A 24563-nucleotide genomic window follows, 5' to 3' on the forward strand; every position below is an offset into this window, starting at 1 on the left:
CTAGTATTTTACTTTAATTAAAATCATTGGTATAAAAAAAATCTGTCTAGCTTGATTAACCAGCACCAGGGTTACATTTCACAAAATTTAACTCCATTTTGTTAAGAATTTTTGTTAGAGAATTTGTTAATTAAGTGTAAAGATTCTCAATTATACTGTTTAGTTTTTAAGAGATGAAAGAATAGAAGAAGGTAGAATAGCATGAACTATGATTCAGAAGGAACAGTAATTATTCAAAGGGTTGGAAAGGAAGAAAAAGTGAAAGAGGCTTAAAAATAAGACAAAACCATTTAATGCATTTATGGGAAATTTTATACTCTGCATAAATAAGAAGTATAAAAGTTTAAGGCACAGTGAATATCTATATAAACATTACAAACTGGCCATTGTTGGACAAGTAAAAATAAAATTCAAGAAATGTAACACCTTCATAAATCATTATCTTCCTTCTACTACAATCAGAAAACTTTCTGAGTCAACTCTTTTACATCTGGTACCTCTAGAGAGAGAAGATTCAGGTCACCTTTAGATATGCTTGCCTTTACAGGATACCCAAATAAATATGAGTTTGCATATCTTCTCGAATGAAGATAAAAACAAGGGGAACACATCAGATTATCATTCTTTACTGGTAAACTATAGTTTATGATGACATTACATAATCTGAAGATTAACTCTTTAAGCACTAAATTATATAATTTATATCCATGACTAAAAAGATTACCATCACATGCCATGAACCACCATACTATGAATCCATGTAATAGGATTCCAAAAAAGAATTATCTTCCTAAATCCTTCAAATTTCAATTGAAGAGCTTAGTGGCCAGATGCTCACTGCTAACAGACTTCCATAATAAGCCCAATGCACCTATGTTGTTTGTCTGAAGCTATACTTTAGGCAGATATATTTAAGACTGAACTTAACGCTATTTAGAAGACTATTAACAAGGATTAATCTCTAAAGGCTCTTTAAGTTTGTGAATAGGTTTGTAGCAGCCCCATATCTAAAATATACATTTCTCCTTACATTAAGTTATAAATCAAAGTCATACAGATACCTCTTAAGATTCTGAACACATACAGGAATATTTTCAAAATTAGTTTCATATTATACTTTTGTGAGGTCTGCTAATGGCACAGTGGGTACAGGGATGGCCAACCAGGTCAAGCAAACCCTCCACTGTTGCTACTTCCAAGTGGTTAGTGACTGTTCATTTCATTATGCCACCACTGCACCTTGTACAATATTTAACAGTGAACCCCTGGACGGTTAAGTCTTCATTTGTCCCCCAATATCACCCTGCAACTACATGACCCAGAGGAGGCATTCAGGATTGAATGACTGACATAACCAGAATGCTATGTGGATAATCACTAGGTATTACTATTTGAATACAAATACAGTAATAAATTTATCCCATAACTAGTGTTCAAACTTAGCTATTTAAATCTGAATAACTACTGAAAGAGAAAGCAAGATTAAATAACCTTCATTAAAAATGGAAACCCATCTTAATATTTGGTGTTATAAACTCAATCACCTTCCCATGAAATAAAGTTAATTCTCAAGGAAAGAAAATCCAAAATGCTTTTATCGTGTTCCTTTTATTACACTCAGTAAACCATCCTTAGTATGAAATGAATGGTTAGATATATAAATATAAGACATAACATGAGAAAATCGAGGGCAAAAATCCTCATTTTAATCCAAGACCACAAATATCAGCTCCAGTTAGTCTTCATCAAAAACTTACCCATTTTTTTTCTTACACAAAGACAAGCTTGATAATTTAACTCTTCCTAGTTGGTGGTTAAGGCTCTAGAATGTCCTTACCTTTTTTAAAGATCATTTTAAAACCAAAGCACTAATTTGACACAGTAAAAGCATAATACAAAGATCCAAATTTCAAATCTGGCTTTTGCTAGATAGAGTTTAAGAATAAAGAAACATTCTTCCCTTTCTTGATAATAATTTAAAATATAAATAATTGTATTAAGTCCCAAGACCCATTGAATAGAGAATGTGAAAGTTTCTGGTATAAAAACTACCTTAGAAGTCTGATAGTCATTTCATTCTACAGAGGGACAGAGACTGGATTTTGTTTGCTTTCTGTAATTACTTCACAATCTCCCTCCATTTCAAAATTGAGATTCACAAATGAACTGGATGCCAGCGTTTCTGGTTGATCAGACTGAACAACGGAATCAGCCTGCAGCTTATTTTGTTGGTATTGTCTTTCTGCTTCTTCTGACATCCTATTTTCTTCTTCTTCTTCTTCTTCCTAAAAAGAAGTAACAACAATAGTTGAAACATAAATGTCCAAATGGAACAGTATTTTTCTCCCACTTTCAGCACCCAGCACAATGAAATCTAGCTTAATTGTGCACATCAATCCTAGGAAAATCTAAGTATTACAAAATTCTAAAATGCATGCTAATCTGATAAAGAATGACTAGAATGAAGCGCCTAGTGTTAGGAGGCTATCTCTGGGAGAGCTAGAGGATACACGTCTTCATTATGCAACCCATTCAGTCCACAACAAATGAAACTGAATCAAGAAAATGTAAAAAGGAGACACACCTCCTTCTTCATCCGGTAATACTCATCAATTGCATACTGGTATTTTGGGGTGCTGATGCCCAAAACAGATGCAATCTTCTCTCCAAGAAAGTCACACACTAAAAATATAAAAGTTATAAAAAAAATACAAAAGTCAAATGGTTTACATAATTCCATGTACATTTCTTGAGCCCTTTCTATGTGCAAAGCACTGTAGGAATACAAAATTTACAGTCCCTGCCCTCGGAGAGATTATCAACATTCGGTACATCTTATCTGTGTATCTTCCTTGATTTCCCCAAGAAACACTAGTGGCTCCTTCTGGGCTCCCAATAACACTGCTGGGAATAAATAAGCAGTCAAATAGAATGAGAACAATGTCAGGGAATGAAATGGCAAAACAGAAAAATAACTGCTAACAGACCTTTTCTGTTCATGTTCACAAACATGAAAACTGTATCTAAATGAGTATAGCTGTTTTTCAGTCATTTTTTCTTCAAAGCACATCCAGAAGCTAAAGAATGTGTTAAGGTGAAGTATAGGTTAGATTAGTATCTCCAGTGGTAGCTAGCTAGCTGCTGAGAAGGGTGTGACTAAACTCCCCATTGTTTCTCCCTCACTTCTGAAACACCCTACTTGGCCAAGTTCCTTTTCTGGGAATATATGATACTGGTTATACAACATTCAAACAAAAAAGCAATACCTGAGAGGGTGGATGTGGCAGCACGAAGCATGTGAAACCATAAGTAGGGGCCCCAGGTAAGTTTTGTCTGCAACAAGAGGTTAGGTTAGCAACCTTCATACTTAAATTTATTCCATATATTTAGGCCAGGATGAAGCAGTCAAATACTTGGTGGGTACACAGAATATTCTATAGATAGTATAACAAATAGGCTACAATCCAATAAAAAAAAATTAAAAGCTTTGTAGGCAGAATGTCACAAAGACATTTAACATTCACCCATACAACTACCATCACCTTAAGTCCATGGAATAACCCAAAAAAGTGGCAGTCACTGAAATGGAGTTGTTAAGTCACAACCTTGATTATTTACGAACTGATAATCCAGAGCCTTCCTTTCTCCTGTCTTGCTGCTTTTTTTTTCTGTCTTCATTGTTCAGAAACACATCACAGTGTGTATACAGTCAATTGAAAGATTTGTAAGGAATCATACATACAACACACTTCTGGTTTAGTGGTGAACTGAGGTTCAGAGAAATGAAGGATAAGTGAGGGCATATCAAATGAACTTTCAATGGTAAGAAAATAAGTAACCAGTAAGTAGCAAGATGAGTTTTTTTGTTAATTTAAGGATTAAAAAGGGACTAGACCATGCAACCCAAGAAAAGTTTAACATATAACTGGCAGGCTAGAAACACTGGCAGACTGCCATCCACACTACACACCTCATAGTTAACCTTGGTGCTGTAATTCCATAGAAGACTTCTATAAAGCCTGACACATGGATGACAGTTTGCCTCTATGGAGGAAACTGGTCATAGGAGCATGCTTCAATATACCAATATTTTTGTTTATGAAAAGAAAACACAGTTATAGAGCATAGGCTCTATCAAATACATTAGTAATTGTTTCCATATTGGTTTCTCAGAGAGAAGAAAAAGATAAGCCTTAATCCATAATCTTCTTAGATAAGATATGCTGATGATTACAAGAGCATTAAAAAACCAAATACAAGAATATCTGCAAGACTGAAAACCACAGACACTAGAAACTGCTTCTTTTCTGTTGGTGAAATGGAAGTATGGTCCTTTCCTGATATCCGAAGCTGACAAGGTTGCCAATTTCAGTGTTATTTTCTTTCTTCCTGGTTAAGGAAAAATTTTCACCTGAGGGCTTTCAAGTCATTTTGAGTGGACACTATGTGTCTAATCAAGTTCTCATGCAAATTACTTTAAAAAATAGCATCATATATTTCAAATATTATTTTAAAAGGATATATCTAAGACTGGGCAGACAGGCTAAAGCAGAGGAGGAAACAAAATGAAAAGTAGGTGACACTATTTTTGAAAGGACACACAAGAAAGGTACCTCCTTTGTCTCTCTTCACACGAGAATGGATGTCGAAGCAAACAAATACATTCAAGAAAGTACTGTATATTTCTGGCTCCCTGATCAAATCTGCTATATCTTCTGTATTCAGAGCAGAAGGCATTTCTCATGTGGGATAAGGGTTAGTTCAGGGGCTCTGTTTAATATGCTCTAACACTAGCGTTTACATATGTCTTACAGCAAGTGGGACAGTGCAGAAATAAAGGGAATGGAACCAATTTCTATAACACATAGTAAGTGATAGGGCCAAGAAATTACTTAGAAAAAGATTCAGCAAGATTTTGAAGGAAAGTACATATCTCCCACTGGACCAATTCTCTTGAGGTTGTTTCTACAGAAAATAATTGCTAGATACATTCGTGAGGTTACTCCTTTCTGCCCGTGGACGCCGCCGAGAAAGCATCGTTGAAGTCTTCCCCGCCTCCACTGCCATCATGTCTAAATCAGAGTCTCCCAAAGAGCCCGAACAGCTGCGGAAGCTCTTCATCGGAGGATTGAGCTTTGAAACAACCGATGAGAGTCTGAGGAGCCATTTTGAGCAATGGGGAACGCTCACAGACTGTGTGGTAATGAGGGATCCAAACACCAAGCGCTCCAGAGGCTTCGGGTTTGTCACGTATGCCACGGTGGAGGAGGTGGATGCGGCCATGAATGCAAGGCCACACAAGGTGGACGGAAGAGTTGTGGAACCAAAGAGGGCCGTCTCAAGAGAAGATTCTCAAAGACCTGGTGCCCACTTAACTGTGAAAAAGATTTTTGTTGGTGGCATTAAAGAAGACACTGAAGAACATCACCTGAGAGATTATTTTGAACAGTACGGGAAAATTGAAGTAATTGAAATCATGACTGACCGAGGCAGTGGCAAAAAGAGAGGCTTTGCTTTTGTAACCTTTGATGACCATGACTCCGTAGACAAGACTGTCATTCAGAAATACCACACTGTGAATGGCCACAACTGTGAAGTGAGAAAAGCCCTGTCTAAGCAAGAGATGGCTAGTGCTTCATCCAGCCAGAGAGGTCGAAGTGGTTCTGGAAACTTTGGTGGCGGTCGTGGAGGTGGTTTTGGTGGGAATGACAACTTTGGTCGTGGAGGAAACTTCAGTGGTCGAGGTGGCTTTGGTGGCAGCCGTGGTGGTGGCGGATATGGTGGCAGTGGGGATGGATATAATGGATTTGGTAATGACGGTGGTTATGGAGGAGGCGGCCCTGGTTACTCTGGAGGAAGCAGAGGCTATGGAAGTGGTGGACAGGGTTATGGAAACCAGGGCAGTGGCTATGGCGGGAGTGGCAGCTATGACAGCTATAACAACGGTGGAGGCGGAGGCGGCTTTGGCGGTGGTAGTGGAAGCAATTTTGGAGGTGGCGGAAGCTACAATGATTTTGGCAATTACAACAATCAATCTTCAAATTTTGGACCCATGAAAGGAGGAAACTTTGGAGGCAGAAGTTCTGGCCCCTATGGTGGTGGAGGCCAATACTTTGCCAAACCACGAAACCAAGGTGGCTATGGTGGCTCCAGCAGCAGCAGTAGCTATGGCAGTGGCAGAAGGTTTTAATTACTGCCAGGAAACAAAGCTTAGCAGGAGAGGAGAGCCAGAGAAGTGACAGGGAAGCTACAGGTTACAACAGATTTGTGAACTCAGCCAAGCACAGTGGTGGCAGGGCCTAGCTGCTACAAAGAAGACATGTTTTAGACAATACTCATGTGTATGGGCAAAAAACTCGAGGACTGTACTTGTGACTAATTGTATAACAGGTTATTTTAGTTTCTGTTCTGTGGAAAGTGTAAAGCATTCCAACAAAGGGTTTTAATGTAGATTTTTTTTTTGCACCCATGCTGTTGATTGCTAAATGTAATAGTCTGATCATGACGCTGAATAAATGTCTTTTTTTTTTTTTAAAAAAAAAAAAGAAAATAATTGCTAATGTCCAGACTGTAACTACCAATGGGTCAAACCTGTTCCAGAGCTAAGACACTGGATAAGGATTCCTGAAACCCATCTATCATTATCACACAAAATTATACAGAATGAATGAATGGGGTGTTTTGTTCAGACGCTAACCTAGAGTCTGGAACCCTGACACCACTACCGGCATCACTACTGCCCCCACTGTCCCAGTTAACAGGAGAACTGAAAGATCTAGAGTCTTCAAGACTTCCAGGTTATGGGTGCAAACTCTAGTAGGTTCATTCATTTCTTCAAAAATTTAAGTATCTATTTCTTCCTGAATAATTATTCGCTTCCTTAATAACAAACTATTAAGCCTTGCTATTTTGGGACTTTCCTGGTGATCCAGTGGTTAAGAATCTGCCTGCTCATGCAGGGACACGGCAGGTTCAATCCCTGGACCAGGAAGATCCCACATGCCGCAGAGCAACTAAGCCTGTGTGTCTCAACTTCTGAAGCCTGCGTGCCTAGAGCCTGTGCTCTGCGCAATGAGAAGCCTGAGCGCTGCAGTGAGAAAGTAGACCCCGCTCTTAGCAACTAGAGACAGCCCACATGCAGCAACAAAGACTCAGCACAGTCAAAAATTAATTAAAATTAAAAAAAAATTTTAAACCTAAGCATACATGTGTTTTACAACATTATTACACTTTTTCTATCCTGCTGGTTTTCCCATTTACTATATTGAAAATATTAAGCATATTTCTTAAACACTTCTATTTCTACAGGCAGAAAAACTAGGCCCAAAATATAATCATTTGGAAAGCTCGCCCTTCACAATGTAAAACTTCACAACAGAAAACTTACCAATAAATATTCACCAGTAATATATGAGACTGTCCATTCCCTTGTGCCCTCATTACAGTATACTGTCCTTTTCCTTTTTATTTATTTTTATTATTTTGGCCATGCCTTGCATCATGCAGGATCTTAGTTCCCCAACCAGGGATTGAACCCATACCCCTTGTAGTGGAAGGGTGGAGTCCTAACCACTGGACCACCAGGGAAGTCCCACATCCTTTTCCTTTCCTAAAATCTGATCGGCAAAACTGAGCCCAGATCATTTTTAGTTCTGACTATATTATGAAAGGCATCAGTCCATTTATATAGGTAGCAATTATGTGCATAATCAAAGTCTTTAATGTGTATAGTTAAATACACATATATATGCATATTTGAGGAACCCTAAACAAAACTACCACAGGTTAAAGGAATTACTGGAAATATGTCTATTCTTAAGACACATCTAAGGTAAAAAATCTAAGGAAAACTGTAAAAAGACCTAGGTCTCCATTTCTTACTTTCTATCAGGTACCATATGCCAGGAGTATTATTCTTAAATCTTTATTTAAAATATCTGGGCTTATCTTTAACTGGGTCAGTTCTACAAATCTTCTATATAAACATACCAATACCAATGCCAATACCTTTCCCAAATTTCTTTGTTCTCAGATTTATGATGCAATAGAAACAAACAGATGGAGAAGGAAATGGCAACCCACTCCAGTGTTCTTGCCTGGAGAATCTGAGGGACGGGGGAACCTGTTGGGCTGCCGTCTACGGGGTCGCACAGAGTCGGACACGACTGAAGCGACTTAGCAGCAGCAGAAACAAACAGAAAATGGACAGTCTGCTCTTCACATTAAGTGAAGCTAGATCTGTCTTCAGTGATTAACACCTGAGAGGATAATTGGTACTTTGCTAAAAAAGGTAACAAATGTTGGTGAGGAATGCAGAGAAACTGGAACCCTTAGTTGCTGTCGGTGCGAATGCAAAATGGTGTAGCCATTATGGAAAACAGTATGGAGGGTTGCTCAGAAAATTAAAAACAGAAATACCATATGATCTAGCAATCCCACTTCTGGGTAGTACCCAAAAGAACTGAAATTAGAATCTCAAAGAGGTATTTCCACTCTCATGTTCACTGCAGCATTGTTTACAGTAGTCAAGGTATGGGAACAACAGGAAGCGCAGTGGGAGTCCAGTCTTGGCCACAGCAAGGTGACTACTCCACGACTGGCCAGACCTGAAAATCAGCTCGGACTAAGCATGCTGCCTTCCGGTGAAGGAAATACAGACAGGTTTCTTATCACCCAGGTTTCTTGTCTTAGTTTAGGCTTAAGAATTCAAATAAATTCCAACGACAACATGCTACATAGAGGGTAACTTACAATTTTAAGAATGGATAGGGACTTCCAGCAAAAGAGTGGGAGGAACCCTGAGAACCCACAACCCAGTGAAACTGGTGAAAATTATTTTAAATGAACATTTAAAGCCTCTGGAAATGGTCCTAAGGGTATATGACAAATGAGTAAATAACTAATCAAGAAAATAAAGGAAAATGTGATAAGAAAATGAGTATGCAGTACGTGAACCAAGATCATAGGCCTTCCCAGCAAAGTGAAATGGAAAGTCCACTGCAGACTGGTGCAACTAAGAGCACAGGGCTCCTTCCACCCCCAGCTTCCAACTAGAGGCGTTTCTTTCCAGAAAGAATGGGACATTAATCAGCATTTCTCAACCTGCCCAGAAGCCATCTATTCCTGAGACTAACTCCCAGGTGAGTGCAGTTGACAGGGGAGGGCTCCCTTCTTCCATCAGCTTCCACTAACATAATGGAGGCTCTACCTTGAGCATGGTGCAAGTGAGAATACGGCGACACTGACCCCAGTTCATTAGCCAGTGGTTCCATGCCAGAAGAGATGAGCCATGACCTAAGGCTTCCTTCTGCTCCCAACCTCAACTGAGCATTCAGCTCCTAAAGTAGGGGGGGTCACGAAGAAATGCACTACTATCCCTAACCCCCACTCTGGAGCTCTCTACCTAAGAGATTTTGCCCAGGAGGAAAAGCAGGCCATCAGACAGATTGCTCCTAATTTCTGCCGTGTGAACTGACTTCATCTGCAACAGAAGTGGAAAAGTCCAAGCTTAAGGGTACTCTCAAAATCAGTGAAGATTTTGGTAAAAGGTACTTGGGAAGAAATTCTTCGATTCTATCAAGATACAGGATCAACTGTAGTTGATCAGCTAGTTTGAAGCAGAGAACAGCAAGTGAGGAGGAAACAGAATTTGTTAAAAGAACCCATCAACTGACTAGACAAATAAACAAGCAAATATTACAATAAAATCAAGATCCTGGGTAGTGGAGATTTGGGAAGACCGAGAGGGGCCCACCCAGAGTTGTTACAATATATTATCTAAAATGTCTAGTTTCAAAAAAAAAGTATGAGACATGCAAAGAGACAGGAAAGCATGACCCATACACTGGGAAGAAAATTAAAAAAGCAGACAACAAAACTACTTGTGAGAGTGACCAGATGTTGGATTTAACAGGAAAAACTCAAAGTAGCCTTTATAAGTATGTTCAAAGAATTAAGGAAACCATAGGGCTTCCCTAGTGGCTGAGATGGTAAAGAATCTGCCTGCAGTGAGGGAGACGCAGGTTCCTGGGTCAGGAAGATCCCCTGGAGAAAGGAATTGCAACCCGCTCCAGTATTCTTGCCTGGACAATTCCATGGACAGAGGAGCCTGGTGAAATATAGTCCATGGGGTCACAAAGAGTCAGATACGAGTGAGCGACTCACACACACACAAACACACACACACACACGTGTAAAGAAATAAAGGAAGGTATGATAGCAATGTCACATCAAATGAAGAGAAATTATATAATAGAACCAGATGAAAATTCTGGTGTTGAAAAAGTACAATAACTGAAATGAAAATTTTAATAGACGGAAAAAGAAACTGACAGAAATGAGGGGAGAAATAGACAATTCAACAATCACAGTTGGAGACTCCAACACTCCATTTTCAATAATGAATAGGGCAACTAGGCAGCAGATCAACAAGGCAACGGAAAACAAAGAACACTATAAAGCAACCAGACCTGACGGACACCTGTAGAACACTCCACCTAACAGCTCTACCACTGCAGGAGACACTTCTACAGTATTCTGCAAGCATTTGGAATTGCCCTCAATGTACAGTTTTACAGTCCTTTGAATGTTTGCTACAATAGAGAATGTGCATCTGATTTTTTTAATAACTAAAATTTATTAGAACCAAATCTGAAGAAAAACTAGTAATAACACTTTTTAAACCAAATCTAAATGAATAATTCTCTATTCTGCTACTCTGCTTTATTTTCTTCATAGAACTATCCATAGTCTGATAATTATATTGTTTATTACCCTTCTGTCTACGGTGTAAGAGCATAAATTTACACTGTCCATTGCTATATCACCAGCACCTAAAACAGTACCTTTTACAAAGTCAGTAAATATTTCAGCAACTGAACTCTCAGAATGACTACTTAGAAGGGCAACATTCCCTTTTTAAAAATGTACAACTAATCGTAATTTTATAGTCACATCTTTAATAGTTTAGAAGTTCTTAAGTTCAGCTGGTGAGGAACACAGAGTTAAGAACTATACACTCCTAATCAAAACGAGGCGATATAAAAAAGAAGTGACAACCATCAGCGGCATATAACATTTAATACAAAGGGACAGGAATTCAAGCACTCTGCTTAGTGAAGTAAATCTGAAAGAAACCTATCCATGCTGACAAAAAACTTCTGACTCTCAAAAATAAACCATTCACGCTACTCAGGACAGGGAAGAGGTCCATCCATACTGTGTAAAAATACTGCTTTCTATCAAAATCAAAACACAATGTTATAACCAGAATATAGTTTATTTAAACCTATCCCATGGACAGAGGAGCCTGCTAGGCTGCAGTCCATGGGGTCTCGAAGAGTCGGACACAACTTTTCCCTTTCATGCACTGGAGAAGGAAATGGCAACCCACTCCAGTGCTCTTGCCTGGAGAATCCCAAGGACGGGGGAGCCTGGTGGGCTGCCGTCTATGGGGTCGCACCGAGTCGGACCCGACTGAAGCGACTTAGCAGCAGCAGCAGCAGCAAATGGTTCCTTCCATTCAGTGATTAAGGGAAGCAAATCAGCTAGAACAAAACCCACTGACAAGAGGCTCATCAGCCTCACACCTACCGGGTCAACAGGAGGCAGAGCGTCTCTCTTCTCCAGGCTGTCCACTTCATCTTCGTCCGTGCTGTACTCCTCCATTGTTTCACCGCTAACAAAGTGGATGACTCTCCTTGGGACTTTCTTCTTTTTTCCTATGACTCCCAGTTCTACATTTTCAAAGCCTCTTTCATTACTCATCTAATGTCAATAATAAATCAGGAAAAGGAGAGTTTCAAGTGAGATTAATTTTCTTCCATATAACCAAAAGAAAAACTATTTGGGCTTGCTTTATTTAGGGAATAAAGAAATACAAGCCAGTCTATAAACCGTTTTTTTAAAAAATAAGACAGGTCACACACACAAAAGAATATCGACAGCAAAATGAAGGGTTTAACGAACTGAATAACAAAGCAAACCTCTGCACACTCACCACCAAGGTTAAAAAATAAAACTTAACCAATTAAACTTTTTAAGTCAAAAGCTTAGAAATCAAGCAGCACACTTTAGGTCACAGCATTCCAATGCTGTATAATATGTGAAGATATGCTGGACATCAATAATTTTAAAGAATTATGAAGGAATTAATGTGTAATATCAAAGGAAAATCATACAGATACATATACATGTTAGATATGTAGTATAAAAAAACAATTTGTATTAGGTAGCCACGGTAAGTCTTTAGATTTGAGTTAAGCTATGTGTGAGCAAACCAAAACCAGTTCAGCTTAATTCTGAACCTCTCCTTTTCTCAAAACAGAAGTCCCAAATGCAAATGCCTTTTAGGTCCAAGCAGGTACCACAAATGAGTAAATACTGCTATCGATGAAGAGTAGAGTTTTAAACAAAAGCATGCCCCAACTAAAGACATTAAAATTGAAAAACTTTAAAGCACCATGCAGGTCAAATAAAACTCATTTGTAAACCAAATCTGGAAAGCAGGCCATCAGTGTTCTATATGAGAACTTCCAGACTTCTCAGGCACTAATACATACAGGGCAACAGTTTTCCTGATAGTAAAAATATTTTTACAAATTTTAAAACTATAATAGTCTAAGGAATTCTAATTATATCCAAACTTCATTCCTAAAGAAACACTAATTTTACCGCATACATACAGCCAATGTTCCAAAACTTAGAGCAAATGCATTTTGTGGGAGAGGATGAAGAGCTTTTCCTTGTCATCTTGTCGCAAGTTTAAATTCCTAAGAAAGCCTCTCTTGTATCTTCTTAATAAGAAGATTTCAAAAAAGCACAGCACAAGTAATTGTGAAAAAAAAAATCTGACAACACTGGTTACCCCTAGGGTTAGGTACAAAGATGGGGAAGGAGGTACAGGTAAAGGAGAGGTCAAGTGGGCTTTTTATGCTTTGTGTATTTTGTTGTTGTTTTATTTTCATGATGAGAATGTTCCTGTATTACTGGTTCAAATTTAAACCTAAACCTAAAATGACTAGCATGCTTAGACTTCATGTTGGTGGGACTGTCCAGGACTGAGTCCAGAGTTCAAAAATTTCATCCTCTATAAGGATTCTCTGTGACCCCAGGGACTGCAGCTTGCCAGGCTTTTCTGTCCATGGGATTTCCCAGGCAAGAATACTAGAGTGGGTTGCCATTTCCTTCTCCAAGGGAGCTTCCCGACCCAGGGATCAAACTCACATTTCCTGCATTGGCAGGTGGATTCCATTTGCTAATGCAAGAGATGTAGGAGACACAAGTTTGATCCCTGGATCGAGAAGATTCCCTGGAGGAGGAAATGGCAACCCACTTCAGGACAGGTCACAGTCCACGGGGTTGCAAAGAGTCATATGAGACTGAGCACGATGATACGGTTGGAGATATGCCAACACATAATTTAAACCCATGATTGTTGTTCAAACCTAGAAAAGTTTTTTGAATTGCACCTGCAAAGATATGGAGTTGCACTGATAAAATAATGGACTTGCCCAGAATTGCCCAGTTATGCAAGTATAAGTAACTTTATTCTTATGAATTATTTCCTGTTAACCCTCTAAAGTCCTTCTTAGAAAACAGATATGGTTCTTCTCTTTCCTTCACTTTCCAAAGGTAAGTTTAGTCATAGGCTAGGATTTGAATCCAGGTATATCCAACCCAAAGAACCCATGCATTGTTCCATGACACACGTGAACATCACTGACAGCAACTATAGCTGATGTAGAGCAAACTGAGATAAAAATCTTGACAACATGGCCTATCTATAAAATAACCTGAAAAAACAAAACCACAATTCTCCCTAGCTGTCCTGAGGTTTCAAATATATCCTAGTCCTTAATAAAGGAAAACCACCCCTTTATAGTGTCCATAAATAGGATGGACAACAAACAGCCCACCCACACCATCATTCTTCTGTCACCAATCCCTAAGCATGGTGAGCCGTTCCTACCCAATCTCATTTTTCCCCCTTCACATCAAATTTGGTTTATGCTTGTCCTGACACCAATGTCTCCTTTTGGACCAAGACTTTATAGGCAAGGAAAAGTCAGAGGAGCTGGGTTAGATCTCCAGTCATCATATGAACTGGGTGGATCTGATGCTAAAGCACCAATCCCAATCAATGAACAGAGTTGAGACCTTCTGTAGTCCATCATGATGCCTTATTCCACCCCCACCCCACCCCCATCAGAGCTGAAGAAGATTTTCATTCTCCCTCTAGCAATCTCTCATTGGTTTAAGTTTTCTTTTCTAAGACACAGGCAAAGGAGAAAGGGTGTTTCTCACTGGTTTAACTATTTTGTCTTCTTTAGACAGCTTTAATGAATAAAAACATTCTGGCTGGGTCATAACAACTGGTATAAACTTATCCACTAACTCCATTAACTGACTCTTGGCTATATTTTTTTCAAGAAGATAAAAAAAAAAAACTACAAAGAGGAAGGCTGAAACATGATTCACATTTTTTCATTCTAATGCCAAAGTTAGTTAAGTACAAACAGAACTTTGAGTAATACTCTATACATGATATGCAATTTCAAAAGGCATTTTATTTATTCTAATCATCACATTCCATATAAAGATCTTTATTAAAGAGATTTTCATTTAAGTTTTCTTTGAAATTTTTAATATTCATTTTTGATACAGTAAAACCCAAGCTTTAGGTATAGCAGCTTAAACAGGAATGAGTAAACTTTTCCCACAAAGGAGAGAGAGTAACTATTTTAGGCTCTGAGGGCCATGTAATCTCCGTGACAATTACTGAACTCTGCAAAAGCAGCCATGGACAATACATAATGAATAGGCTATGTTCCAATAAAACTTTATACAAGTTAGTGGCTGGTGGGATCTGGCCCACAGGCTATAGTTTGTCAATAGCTCCTCATCTCTCTTAAGGAGTCAATAGCTCCTTAAGTTCCTCATCTTAAGGAACCAGATTATCAAGTAGAAAAAAAAAATCTGTGAAAGAACCTATGCCATGTGATTCCAGCCTCTGCTTGGCAAGAAGTAGGGGGGCAGTTAGTTAAGGAAGATACTGATAGGTAAAACCAACCAGAAAATAATTCGATTCAAAATTTCCAACAATTACGAAAGCTATTCTCTGAATTTGCAAAGGTTTCATTTTTACAGATAAACAATAAACCTGCTGGTAAGAAAACTGTCACTGCCAACTACAGAAACTCCATTTCAACAAATGCCAATGATCTGACAAAACAATTTTCTAACACCAGGAAATTATGAACTGCAATGTCAATTAACATTTTATTATCTTTCATGGTTAACTGTACTGTTTAAATCTGCTTATCTTATTTCTTTGGCCTGTTTTCAACGGCAATTGTCTTTTTATATACTCCCATAGTGCCCAGAACTTCTTAAAAACATGTATTACGCTTGGAATTTATTCTGCATCATCTTCGCTAGAGAGGTGATCAGCAACATGGAAGCAGGCACAGTGTGTATCCCTCACTGCTGTATCCTTTAGCCTACAGCTCCTGGCACATCGTGCTTGGTGCAGGCGTGCTAATAAAACAAATGAACAAGCAGTACTGAAATTTTAACTCCTTTAATAATACTGAAGCTGAGATTCTGCTTAAAAGTCTAGTTGGAGCAGATGCTGAACCGCCTGGTTTGAAGCCTAATTCTAAACACACACCCAGGTTCCTGTCTCTTACTTCCTTCCCGACATGACCCTTGGGATTTCTCAGTTCTGATAAACAGAGGATGGCAGGCTCTCCTTCCACCCAAGTCTCCACCTCAGTGGCCTCTCCCCTCTTACTGTGGTCAACTGGGCATAGATCTGGGATTCCCGGAAACATCTCTGCTACAGGAATGTGCATGAGAAAGCACAAAGGGAAAGTTAGAAAACTGTGTGTATATATGAACCCACTTGTGTATAACAGGATTATATATGCACAGGCAATCCCAGAAAGAATACACCAGAAACCTAACAGTTACTTTTGGGGAAAGTGAATGTGAGAAACGGGTGATGGGGGGATCCCTATGATTTTTTCCTCTTTGCTCTATGGGACTTCTCTACGTTTGAATATTTATTTTATTATTTTTTAACCAAGACTGCAAAAATAACATAACAGTACTAAGTTGCAACAAAGAGCCTCTCTTCCAACATTCATCTGGTAAATCAGTACAGGTATGTATACTTTGCTACTAGAGAGATTCAAAGCTGAAATCGTGACCGAAACAATTCCAGTAACAGAAGGAAGAATCAAATGGAAAACACATCAAACACTGTGGACTAAAAGGGTCAGCTCAAGTATACCTCCTGTCAACAAGAGGTCTCGACTCAACTGCACATGGCAAGTGGCTTTGTAACCATTTAGCGTTACCCTTGAATTCCTTCTTGCAGGTTACCTTCCTCCTTCCTAAGCAGGAGAAAAAACAACTCCATATATAGTCTAGCCTCTGGACAACTTTTTTTTTTTAATGCAAACTACTTATAATATTAGAACAAACATTTGGGCACCATTCTCCAGGAATCTGGAGTTTGGGGGAAATGTCTTACATTCAAGTAGTTATTCTTAAAAATGAAGCCACTCAAAAGCTCTCCTCTCACTGAGGACGGGAAGATTTTACACAGAAGCAACTAGGGTTTTTAACATCAAAACTGCATACTCCTGGGCTGGTTTCTCCCCTGGAGTGGGAAATGGCAACCCGCCCCAGTATTCTTGCCTGGAAAATTCCATGGAGAGAGGAGCCTGCCGGGCTAGAGTCCATGGGGTCCCAAAGAGCTAAGCACGACTCCGCACACGATTGAGCACACGAGCTGGTTTCAGGTAAAGCCATTCCTTCATTAGCCAAAGATCCTACTACTACTATTTTAGACACGAAATCCAAAACAAACAAACCTCCAAACCTTACCTAATGCTCTAAACTTATGCTATTCAATACATAAGTTAACCACGTGTGGCTAAGACTCACTTGAAATGTGGCTAGTTCAAGAGGAGATGTGTTGAAATACACAAAGGATTTCAGACTAGCACAGAGACAATGAAATATCTCAGCGGTAACTGTCATCTAAATTGCAAGTTGTTTTTTTTTTTTTTAACAAACTAGGCTAAATAGAATATCAAAATTAATTTCACTGGTTTCTTTTTAGTTTTTAAATGAAAATACAACTTACAATGCAGATAGCATTATGTCTATTGGACAGCGCAGCTCTGGGCCTTAGTTATCTCGTTGGAGAAATGCGGATAAACGTACACCTTGTGCACAAGTAATAAGGATTAAATGCCGGGGAAAAGCCTGTAAACGCGTATTACCTAGTTGCTATCTGCTAACTAAAGGGCAGATGCCAAGTAAGGCGCTCCCAAAAGGAGAGACTGAGAAGTGACTGTAGCCATCGCCACCTGGCTTCCTGCTACTCCAAGGACAGCCTCTCGGGTACACGCCTTCCTTCTGGCTATCGCAGACCCGAAGCCGCAACCTCACCCCGCGACACTCGAGGCCTCCCTGGAGTCTGCGGCGCTGTCAGCGGAGGCGTTGCCCAGCTGCGCCGCGACTAAAGGGGCGTTCGCCCCTTCCCTCCAGCCGACGCTGAGAGGCAGGGCCACCGTGAAGAAGAGCTCCATACGGAACCTCCAGCGGACGGCCTGCTCGAAGGAAGGCCGGACAGGCCAAAAGGGCAGGCGGCGGACTAGGCAGACAGGAGGCGGGGCTTTCTGGCCTCACTCAGCCTCGGGGCTGTCGCAATCGTCTGCGGCCCCACCTACCTGCTGTGCCGATTCCCTGAACGCCGAGGCGGCCGCAGCTCCGGAGGCATTCACGGCTTCTCCCTCCTCACGGCTCGCTGGCTCCCCCTCCATCGTTGTCGCCGCCACAGGACTGCTGGCGCTGGCGAGATACAAGGTTATGGCCGATAAGCCCAATTCCATCCTCCGCCTCCCCGCCCAGCTGCGGACCGAGCCAGAGGTCAGGAAGTGGGACTCACCGGCAGGGCCCGCCTAGCGCCGCGCCCCACCACGCCTCGGCGGGAGGGGCGGGGCAGGGAGGCCTTGGGTGGGGCTTGTGTGGGGCGGGGCTACTGGCGCCCCGCCCATCCAGCTCGGCACCCGGGGCTTTGCCAGAAACGGCCTAGACTGCACAACTGCAGGGCGGGGCGTTATGCTGCAGCGTTTCCGGCCCGGCCCAGGTCCGGAGCTCGCCGCCTGGCACCACCAGTGACGTCATGTCTCGTACCTGTACCGGGAACCTGACTTCGGGATCTTCACGCAGCCGCTCACCAACTGCATCCCGGGCAGTCATTCCCAGACCTTGGTTTCAGTACTTCTGAAATATGAGCAGCTTCGTAGTGTGCTTCAAAGACTTGTGATGAGATGTGACTGCTGAAAATATATTTTTTTAATGAAAGGTTCATGCTACGTATTCCATTTCTTTTATGGATGGCGATCTAGCCAAGATACCTTGAAATAAGAGCCTCGAAGGCGAATTTTGTTTCCACCTATATGAAATACTTTATATGTAACTAAAAAAGTGAGACCTGAAGAAGAGCAAAGGGCAGTAACAAGCTTCTATTTTACAATAACAAATGTGAGGAATAATTTATTGTCTGTTTAGGTGTGTATGTGTGTGTGTAAGAGGGAACATTTCAGACTTTTACAGTTTTTCCCAGTGTTCAACCAAATTAAAAAGTTATGATTGCAATCATTATTGCATTACTGTAGTTGGAGCATTTCCAGGTAAGTGGTCTTTTATTGTAGTTTTTTAGTATGAGAATTTTCATGCAATTTTTACCAGTTGTAGAGGTCAAAAATAAAATACACTATTTTGGTCATGAAGAGGAGTTTCATTTGATACTTTGAACTTGATTTTCAAGCCAGTCAAATTTCATAAATACTCCCCAAAGTTATGGCCTACAATATCTTCTGTGTCTGCAGGCTCAACACGGCTACAATCTTAGTTATTCCTTTCTCTCCTATGCAAAATTCTTTTTCTGCTTAATATTCTTGTATACTTTCTATCCTGAATATAACTATGATGACCTAAAAACCAAATTGAAAACCTTAAAAACAGAAGTTGATTATTTGACAACCATCTATATTTTTTAAATTAGATGGAAATTCGTCTATTGTTGCTAAGGTACACAAGTGCTGTCTAATGGCAATAGGAAGGAGTTGAGACAATCCAAAACAGCAAAAACAAACTGCAATAAGTTGAAAAGAAAAATAAAGAACCAATTGTTAAAGGCTCCATGGATTGGCTGTCAAAAACAAGCCAGTTGTTCTACGTTACATGTATTCAAAAATCCCTTTCCTGTTAACTGGCAAGAAGGGTAATCAACAGCTTATATCGTTAAAAAAAATTAGCGGAATGTTTTTAATTGCATGATTTTATTTTGCAAATTGGCAATTAAACATCAAATCATAATTTTCACTGCCACAAAACTTATTTTCATGGTTTACAAGTACATTTCTTAGTTTACTGAAAATTCAAAATGCAAGTCACATTCCAAGAAGAACTAGAATAGTTACTTTTTAACACAAATATGCAATTGAAGAGCAGTCTTTTGCAAAAGAACAACTTATAGCAAGAGAAAAGCACAGCGATTCTAATGGTTTTATTTGGGGCATTGACATTTTTGTCCTTATCTCCAGACTGTCACAGGTCAACTAAAAGTAGACAACAAAACAACATGCCAAATCTTTCTTTCACTTTGTAATATAAGTTGTATTGTATACCTGTGACAAAAAGATAAATTTGGGTATTACTATAATTTACTTGAAAATGTAACTGTTACTTAAATTTAGTTATCTAATGATGCATGTAGAGCTAAAAAGGTAAATGTAGTTATGCCTATTTCTATGAAAGGCTGGGAAAACAAAAACTCAATAACCAGGAGTGTCCATCAGATAAAAAACAAGACATTTCATGGTTTTGGCATAGGTACATATATATTTTAGTAAAGAATATTTCAAGGTATAGTTTCATAATCAATCATGCACAAGAAAAAATGTTTAAAAGGTGTTGAAGATGCACTTTTTCGATTGGAAGCAATGGCCACTCCTGATTTGGTGAATTTAGTGAATAATCGCTCTAAAACAATCCTACACAAATGCAAGACCACTAAAATCATGAATTTGCAGCTGCAGCATCTGACCACTGCCACTCAGCAGCCACCTCAACAGAAAGACCAAAATTCTCTCCAGGGTTCCTTTCGAGGCTAGGTCCCTGCCACTATCATAATCAGCCTGGCCACTGGAAGAATTACCCAAAGTTCAAAAGAAGGCCTTATTCACAGCCCAAAGCTACCCTCTTGGACGCTTTTCATGAACATTCTGGGAAATTTGAAATGCACCTCCCTTTTGTAAACAAACACTCATGAAGTCCTGAGAAAAGTTTGGGGTCTTTCCATTGGGAGAGCTGGACCTTCTTTTATAGGAGCTGAGGCTATTACCACTCTTGTGGACATAGAGACATACCACTCTTGTGTCTTGAACCCCACCAGCCTTCAGGCCCTCTTCCTTAGAGTGCCAGAATGGTCCAAATGGTGTGAGTTCCAAACACGGTTGTGAAGGTAAGTCAGTTAACCCCCTTGCCTTCTGAGATAGGTTCTTTTCAGGGAACTCATTAGTTACTTCTGTCCCTGTACATTTTTGGGGGCCAAGACCTCCTGGGAAAATTACACACTTACATTTCCTTTTCCCTAAAAGGAGAAATACACTTTTATTTTGACTCCTCAGGGTCTACCTCCAACTCTTGTCCTGATATTGAGATTCCCCATCACAAGGATTTGTTAGATTCTGTTCCTTCTACATTATGGTCTACCTCTTCAAACAACATTGAACACATTCACTCAGTTCAGTTCAGTCACTCAGTTGTGTCCAACTCTCTGCCACCTCATGGACTGCAGTACACCAGGCTTTCCTGTCCATCATGAACTCCCGGAGCTTACTCAAACTTATGTCCATCGAGTTGGCGATGCTATCGAACCATCTCATCCTTTGTCGTGACCTTCTGCTCCCACCTTCAATCATTCTCAGCATCAGGGTCTTTTCAGATGAGTCAGTTCTTCACATCAGGTGGCCAAAGTATTGGAGTTTCAGCTTCAACATCAGTCCTTCCAATGAATATTCAGTACTGATTTCCTTTAGGATTGACTGGTTGGATCTCCTTGCAGTTCAAGGGACTCTCAACAGTCTTCTCCAACACCACATTTCAAAAGCATCAATTCTTCGGCACTCAGCTTTCTTTATAGTCCACCTCTCACATCTGTACATGACTACTGGAAAAACTAAAGCTTTGACTAGACGGACCTTTGTTGGCAAAGTAATGTCTCTGCTTTTTAATATGCTATCTAGGATGGTCATAAGAAAAGGCAATGGCACCCCACTCCAGCACTCTTGCCTAGAGAATCCCATGGACAGAGGAGCCTGGTGGGCTGCAGCCCATGGAGTCGCTAAGAGTCAGACACGACTGAGAGACTTCACTTTCATTTTTCACTTTCATGCATTGGAGAAGGAAATGGCAACCCACTCCAGTGTTCTTGCCTGGAGAATCCCAGGGACGGGGGAGCCTAATGAGCTGCCGTCTATGGGGTTGCACAGAGTTGGACACAACTGAAGCAACTTAGCAGCAGCAGCAGCAGGATGGTCATAACTTTTCTTCCAAGGAGCAAACATCTTTTAATTTCATGGCTGCAGTCACCATCTGCAGTGATTTTGGAGCCCAAAAAAATAAAGTCTGTCACTGTTTCCATTGTTTCCCCATCTATTTCCCATGAAGTGATGGGACCAGATGCCATGATCTTGGTTTTCTGAATGTTGAGTTTTAAGCCAACTTTTTCACTCTCCCCTTTCACTTTCATCAAGAGGCTCTTAGTTCTTCTTTATTTTCTGCCATTAGGGTGGTGTCATCTGCATATCTGAGGTTATTGATTGGACTTCCCTGGTGGCTCAGACGGTAAAAGTGTCTGCCTACACAATTCAGGAGACCAGGGTTTGATCCCTGGGTTGGGAAGATCCCCTGGAGAAGGAAATGGCAACCCACTCCAGTACTCTTGCCTAGAAAATCCCATGGACGGAGGAGTCCATGGGGTCGCCAAGAGTCGGACACGACTAAGTTTATTGATTAGGTGCTATCAATTAAGATCCAGGTAGATTCTAATAAACCTTTGCCTCACCTCAGACAATACTCTCTCAGGCCTGAGGCCCTAGAAAGAATTCATCTGACTGTCAAGGCACACTTCCAGAAGAGACTCATCATCCCATGCTTTGGTCCCTGTAGCCCACCAGTCCTTCCCACAGGCAAGTCTCATTCCTGAGGTTGGTATTTCGTTCAGGATCTCTAAGCCATAAACAGTATAGTTATACCACATCACCCCATAGCCCCCAACCTCACAGCAACCTCAATTTAATCCCTCTGAGCACACTGCTGCTGCTGCTAAGTCTCTTCAGTCGTGTCTGACTCTGTGCGACACCATAGACGGCAGCCCACCAGGCTTCCCCATCCCTGGGATTCTCCAGGCAAGAACACTGGAGTGGGTTGCCATTTCCTTCTCCAATGCATGAAAGGGAAAAGTGAAAGTGAAGTTGCTCAGTCGTGTCCGACTCTAGTGACCCCATGGACTGCAGCCTACCAGGCTCCTCCATCCATGGGATTTTCCAGGCAAAAGTACTGGAGTGGGGTGCCATTGCCTTCTCCGTCTGAGCACACAGTTCTTTACAGTTAAAGATTTATGTAGTGCTTTCTTCAGCCTGCCTGTCCATCCAGATAGCCAGTACTTGTTTGTCTTTACTTGGGAAGGACATCAATATACTTGGATCATTATGCCTCAGGGCTACACAGAAAACCCTACTTACTTTTCACAGATACTGAGAGGAGACTTGGCCAGTGTGAATTTTGCCCACAGCTCTACTTTTCTTCGATATGTTGATGACTTTGTTATGCTCTCCTTCTAAGGAAGCATGCCTCAAGGAGAGCCTATTCCTTCTAACTCAGCTAGCACACAAAGGCAGAAGTCTCAAGGAGAAAGTTCCAGTTTGTTCAAACCCAGGTAAGATACTTGAGTCATGCGTCAAGGGCACATCTGTTTCCCACTTCTTCCCACCAAGTGCCATTTGAGTTGCTTTTTTGGACTAACAGGCTATTGCAGAGTTGGGTTCCTAATTTCTTCTTGTATGCACAAAACCTTTTTCCCTGCTAAAAGGCAGAGGCCCAATCCTCTTGTTTGGAATAATGAGGCTAAATCAGCTTTTCAAACTTTAAATGTTCAGTTGGCCACAGTCCCTGCTGTAGGGGACCCTAACTATTTTCTTCCCTTTCTTCTATTTGTTCATGAAGTTATTAATAACAGGAAACACGCTTGGAGAGCTCATTCAGTCCCATGGGGGGAAACAGAGACTATTGGCTTTTAGGGCCAACAGTTGAAGCCTGTAGGTCAAGATCTTTCACCTTGCCTCCAAGCAATAGCAGCCACCACTGCCCTTCTGCAGGTTCTAGAATAGACAGTTTTGAGGTCTCCCTTATGGATTTTTGTCCCTTAACTGGTTGAGGCACTCCACACACTCTTATCTGCTCACTGACTGACATTCTATGACATCTTGCTTTTCTCTCCAAATGTCTTTTTGTGTTATGGTAATGCCCTAAATCCTGCTACCCTCTTAACATCAGCAACAGATAAGACCTCACATGGTTGCATAACCACAGTTGGTATTTTGACTAGTCTGCATCCAGATTGCAAGAAACGCCTTTAGACAAGCTTGACATCTTCTGCTGTATCTATGAAGTAGTGCTGGACAACTGAAATCTGGATATGCTGTCACTATTCCCGTCACTATAATAGAATCCAATGCTCTGCCCTAGTTTCTTCAGCCCAACAAGTTGAACCATACACACTAACTTGCACCTGCACACTTTAGCCTCTGGCAAATGTGCTAACATTTACACTGATAGCAGTTGTGTTTTTGAAGGATCTCATGACTTTGAAATGCTTTGGAAACAGAGAGGGGGAAGTGAAATTGAAATTGAAAATGGCCCCTTTGTTAAGGCTTTGCTGGATGCCATCTTGCTGCAGGACAGTTGGCAATGGTAAGTTGCCAGGCCTTCCAAAGACAGCACTGAAGGAAAGAGAAACTGACTGGCTGACAGAGTTGCTAAGGCCGCAGCATTATAAGACTCAGGCTTCATAAAGAAACTTCTGTTGGTCACTGTTCACACCAAGTTAACTGTGTACTACTTGGAAGGACACCCAAGATTTAAAGGATATTATCAGAAACGGGAAAGCGCATGCTACAGTTAGGAAAGAATAGTGATGGGCTTCTGAAGGGTACACGTTTGACCAACATCCTTGGCTTTGGTATGGGCCAGACAACCATCCTGCTCTTTCTACAGTCGCTCAAGAAACCATTTTAAAGTTAATACAGGCAATAACTCGTTAAAGAATTTATAAAATGATAGCCTGAGGGAAACAATACTTTTAGAGACCTCCCATAGTAGCAGCTCAAATATGTCAACGGTATCAGATCTGTCTGAGGTATAACCCACCAAAACCTATTCATATTCTCAAGGCCACTTTCCTTTACCTGCTGGTTCCT

General features: G+C 40.6%; 1 protein-coding gene and 1 pseudogene across 7 annotated transcripts; one reads left to right on the forward strand and one right to left on the reverse strand.

The window, feature by feature from the left end:
- Positions 1 to 294: 294 nt before the first annotated feature.
- FAM177A1 (family with sequence similarity 177 member A1) lies at positions 295 to 18003 on the reverse strand. 6 transcript variants are annotated; one of them, XM_086363595.1, is made up of 6 exons: positions 17963 to 18003; positions 17745 to 17865; positions 11593 to 11766; positions 3267 to 3333; positions 2585 to 2682; positions 295 to 2285 (listed from the first exon to the last, which is right to left on the reverse strand). In XM_086363595.1, exons 2-6 carry the CDS (start codon positions 17835 to 17837, stop codon positions 2079 to 2081), a joined length of 639 nt encoding a protein of 212 aa, XP_086219721.1. In that variant the 5' UTR covers positions 17838 to 17865; positions 17963 to 18003; the 3' UTR covers positions 295 to 2078. The 6 variants fall into 6 exon arrangements, with proteins under 6 accessions (XP_086219721.1, XP_086219720.1, XP_086219722.1 ...); XM_086363594.1 differs by having other exon boundaries at positions 17745 to 18003; XM_086363596.1 differs by lacking the exon at positions 17963 to 18003 and having other exon boundaries at positions 17464 to 17754.
- LOC147349261 (heterogeneous nuclear ribonucleoprotein A1 pseudogene) lies at positions 4984 to 6550 on the forward strand (annotated as a pseudogene). Its single transcript, XR_015149744.1, has one exon. The product of XR_015149744.1 is annotated as a heterogeneous nuclear ribonucleoprotein A1 pseudogene (transcript).
- Positions 18004 to 24563: the final 6560 nt, after the last annotated feature.

Source organism: Bos grunniens, chromosome 21, assembly GCF_055505025.1.
Source record: "Bos grunniens cultivar Pamir isolate PY7600 chromosome 21, Bosgru_T2T1.0, whole genome shotgun sequence".
NCBI lineage: Eukaryota > Metazoa > Chordata > Mammalia > Artiodactyla > Bovidae > Bos > Bos grunniens.

What these genes read in the sequence shown, in the direction of transcription:
- FAM177A1 (XM_086363594.1), bottom strand. Translation starts at nt 17,906, where the DNA reads ATGGAATTGGGCTTATCGGCCATAACCTTGTATCTCGCCAGCGCCAGC. An exon ending in TCAGGGAATCGGCACAGCAG is followed by an intron (nt 11,767 to 17,744) that starts GTAGGTGGGGCC and finishes TATTGACATTAG; the next exon opens with ATGAGTAATGAAAGAGGCTT. An exon ending in CTCTGCCTCCTGTTGACCCG is followed by an intron (nt 3,334 to 11,592) that starts GTAGGTGTGAGG and finishes CTCTTGTTGCAG; the next exon opens with ACAAAACTTACCTGGGGCCC.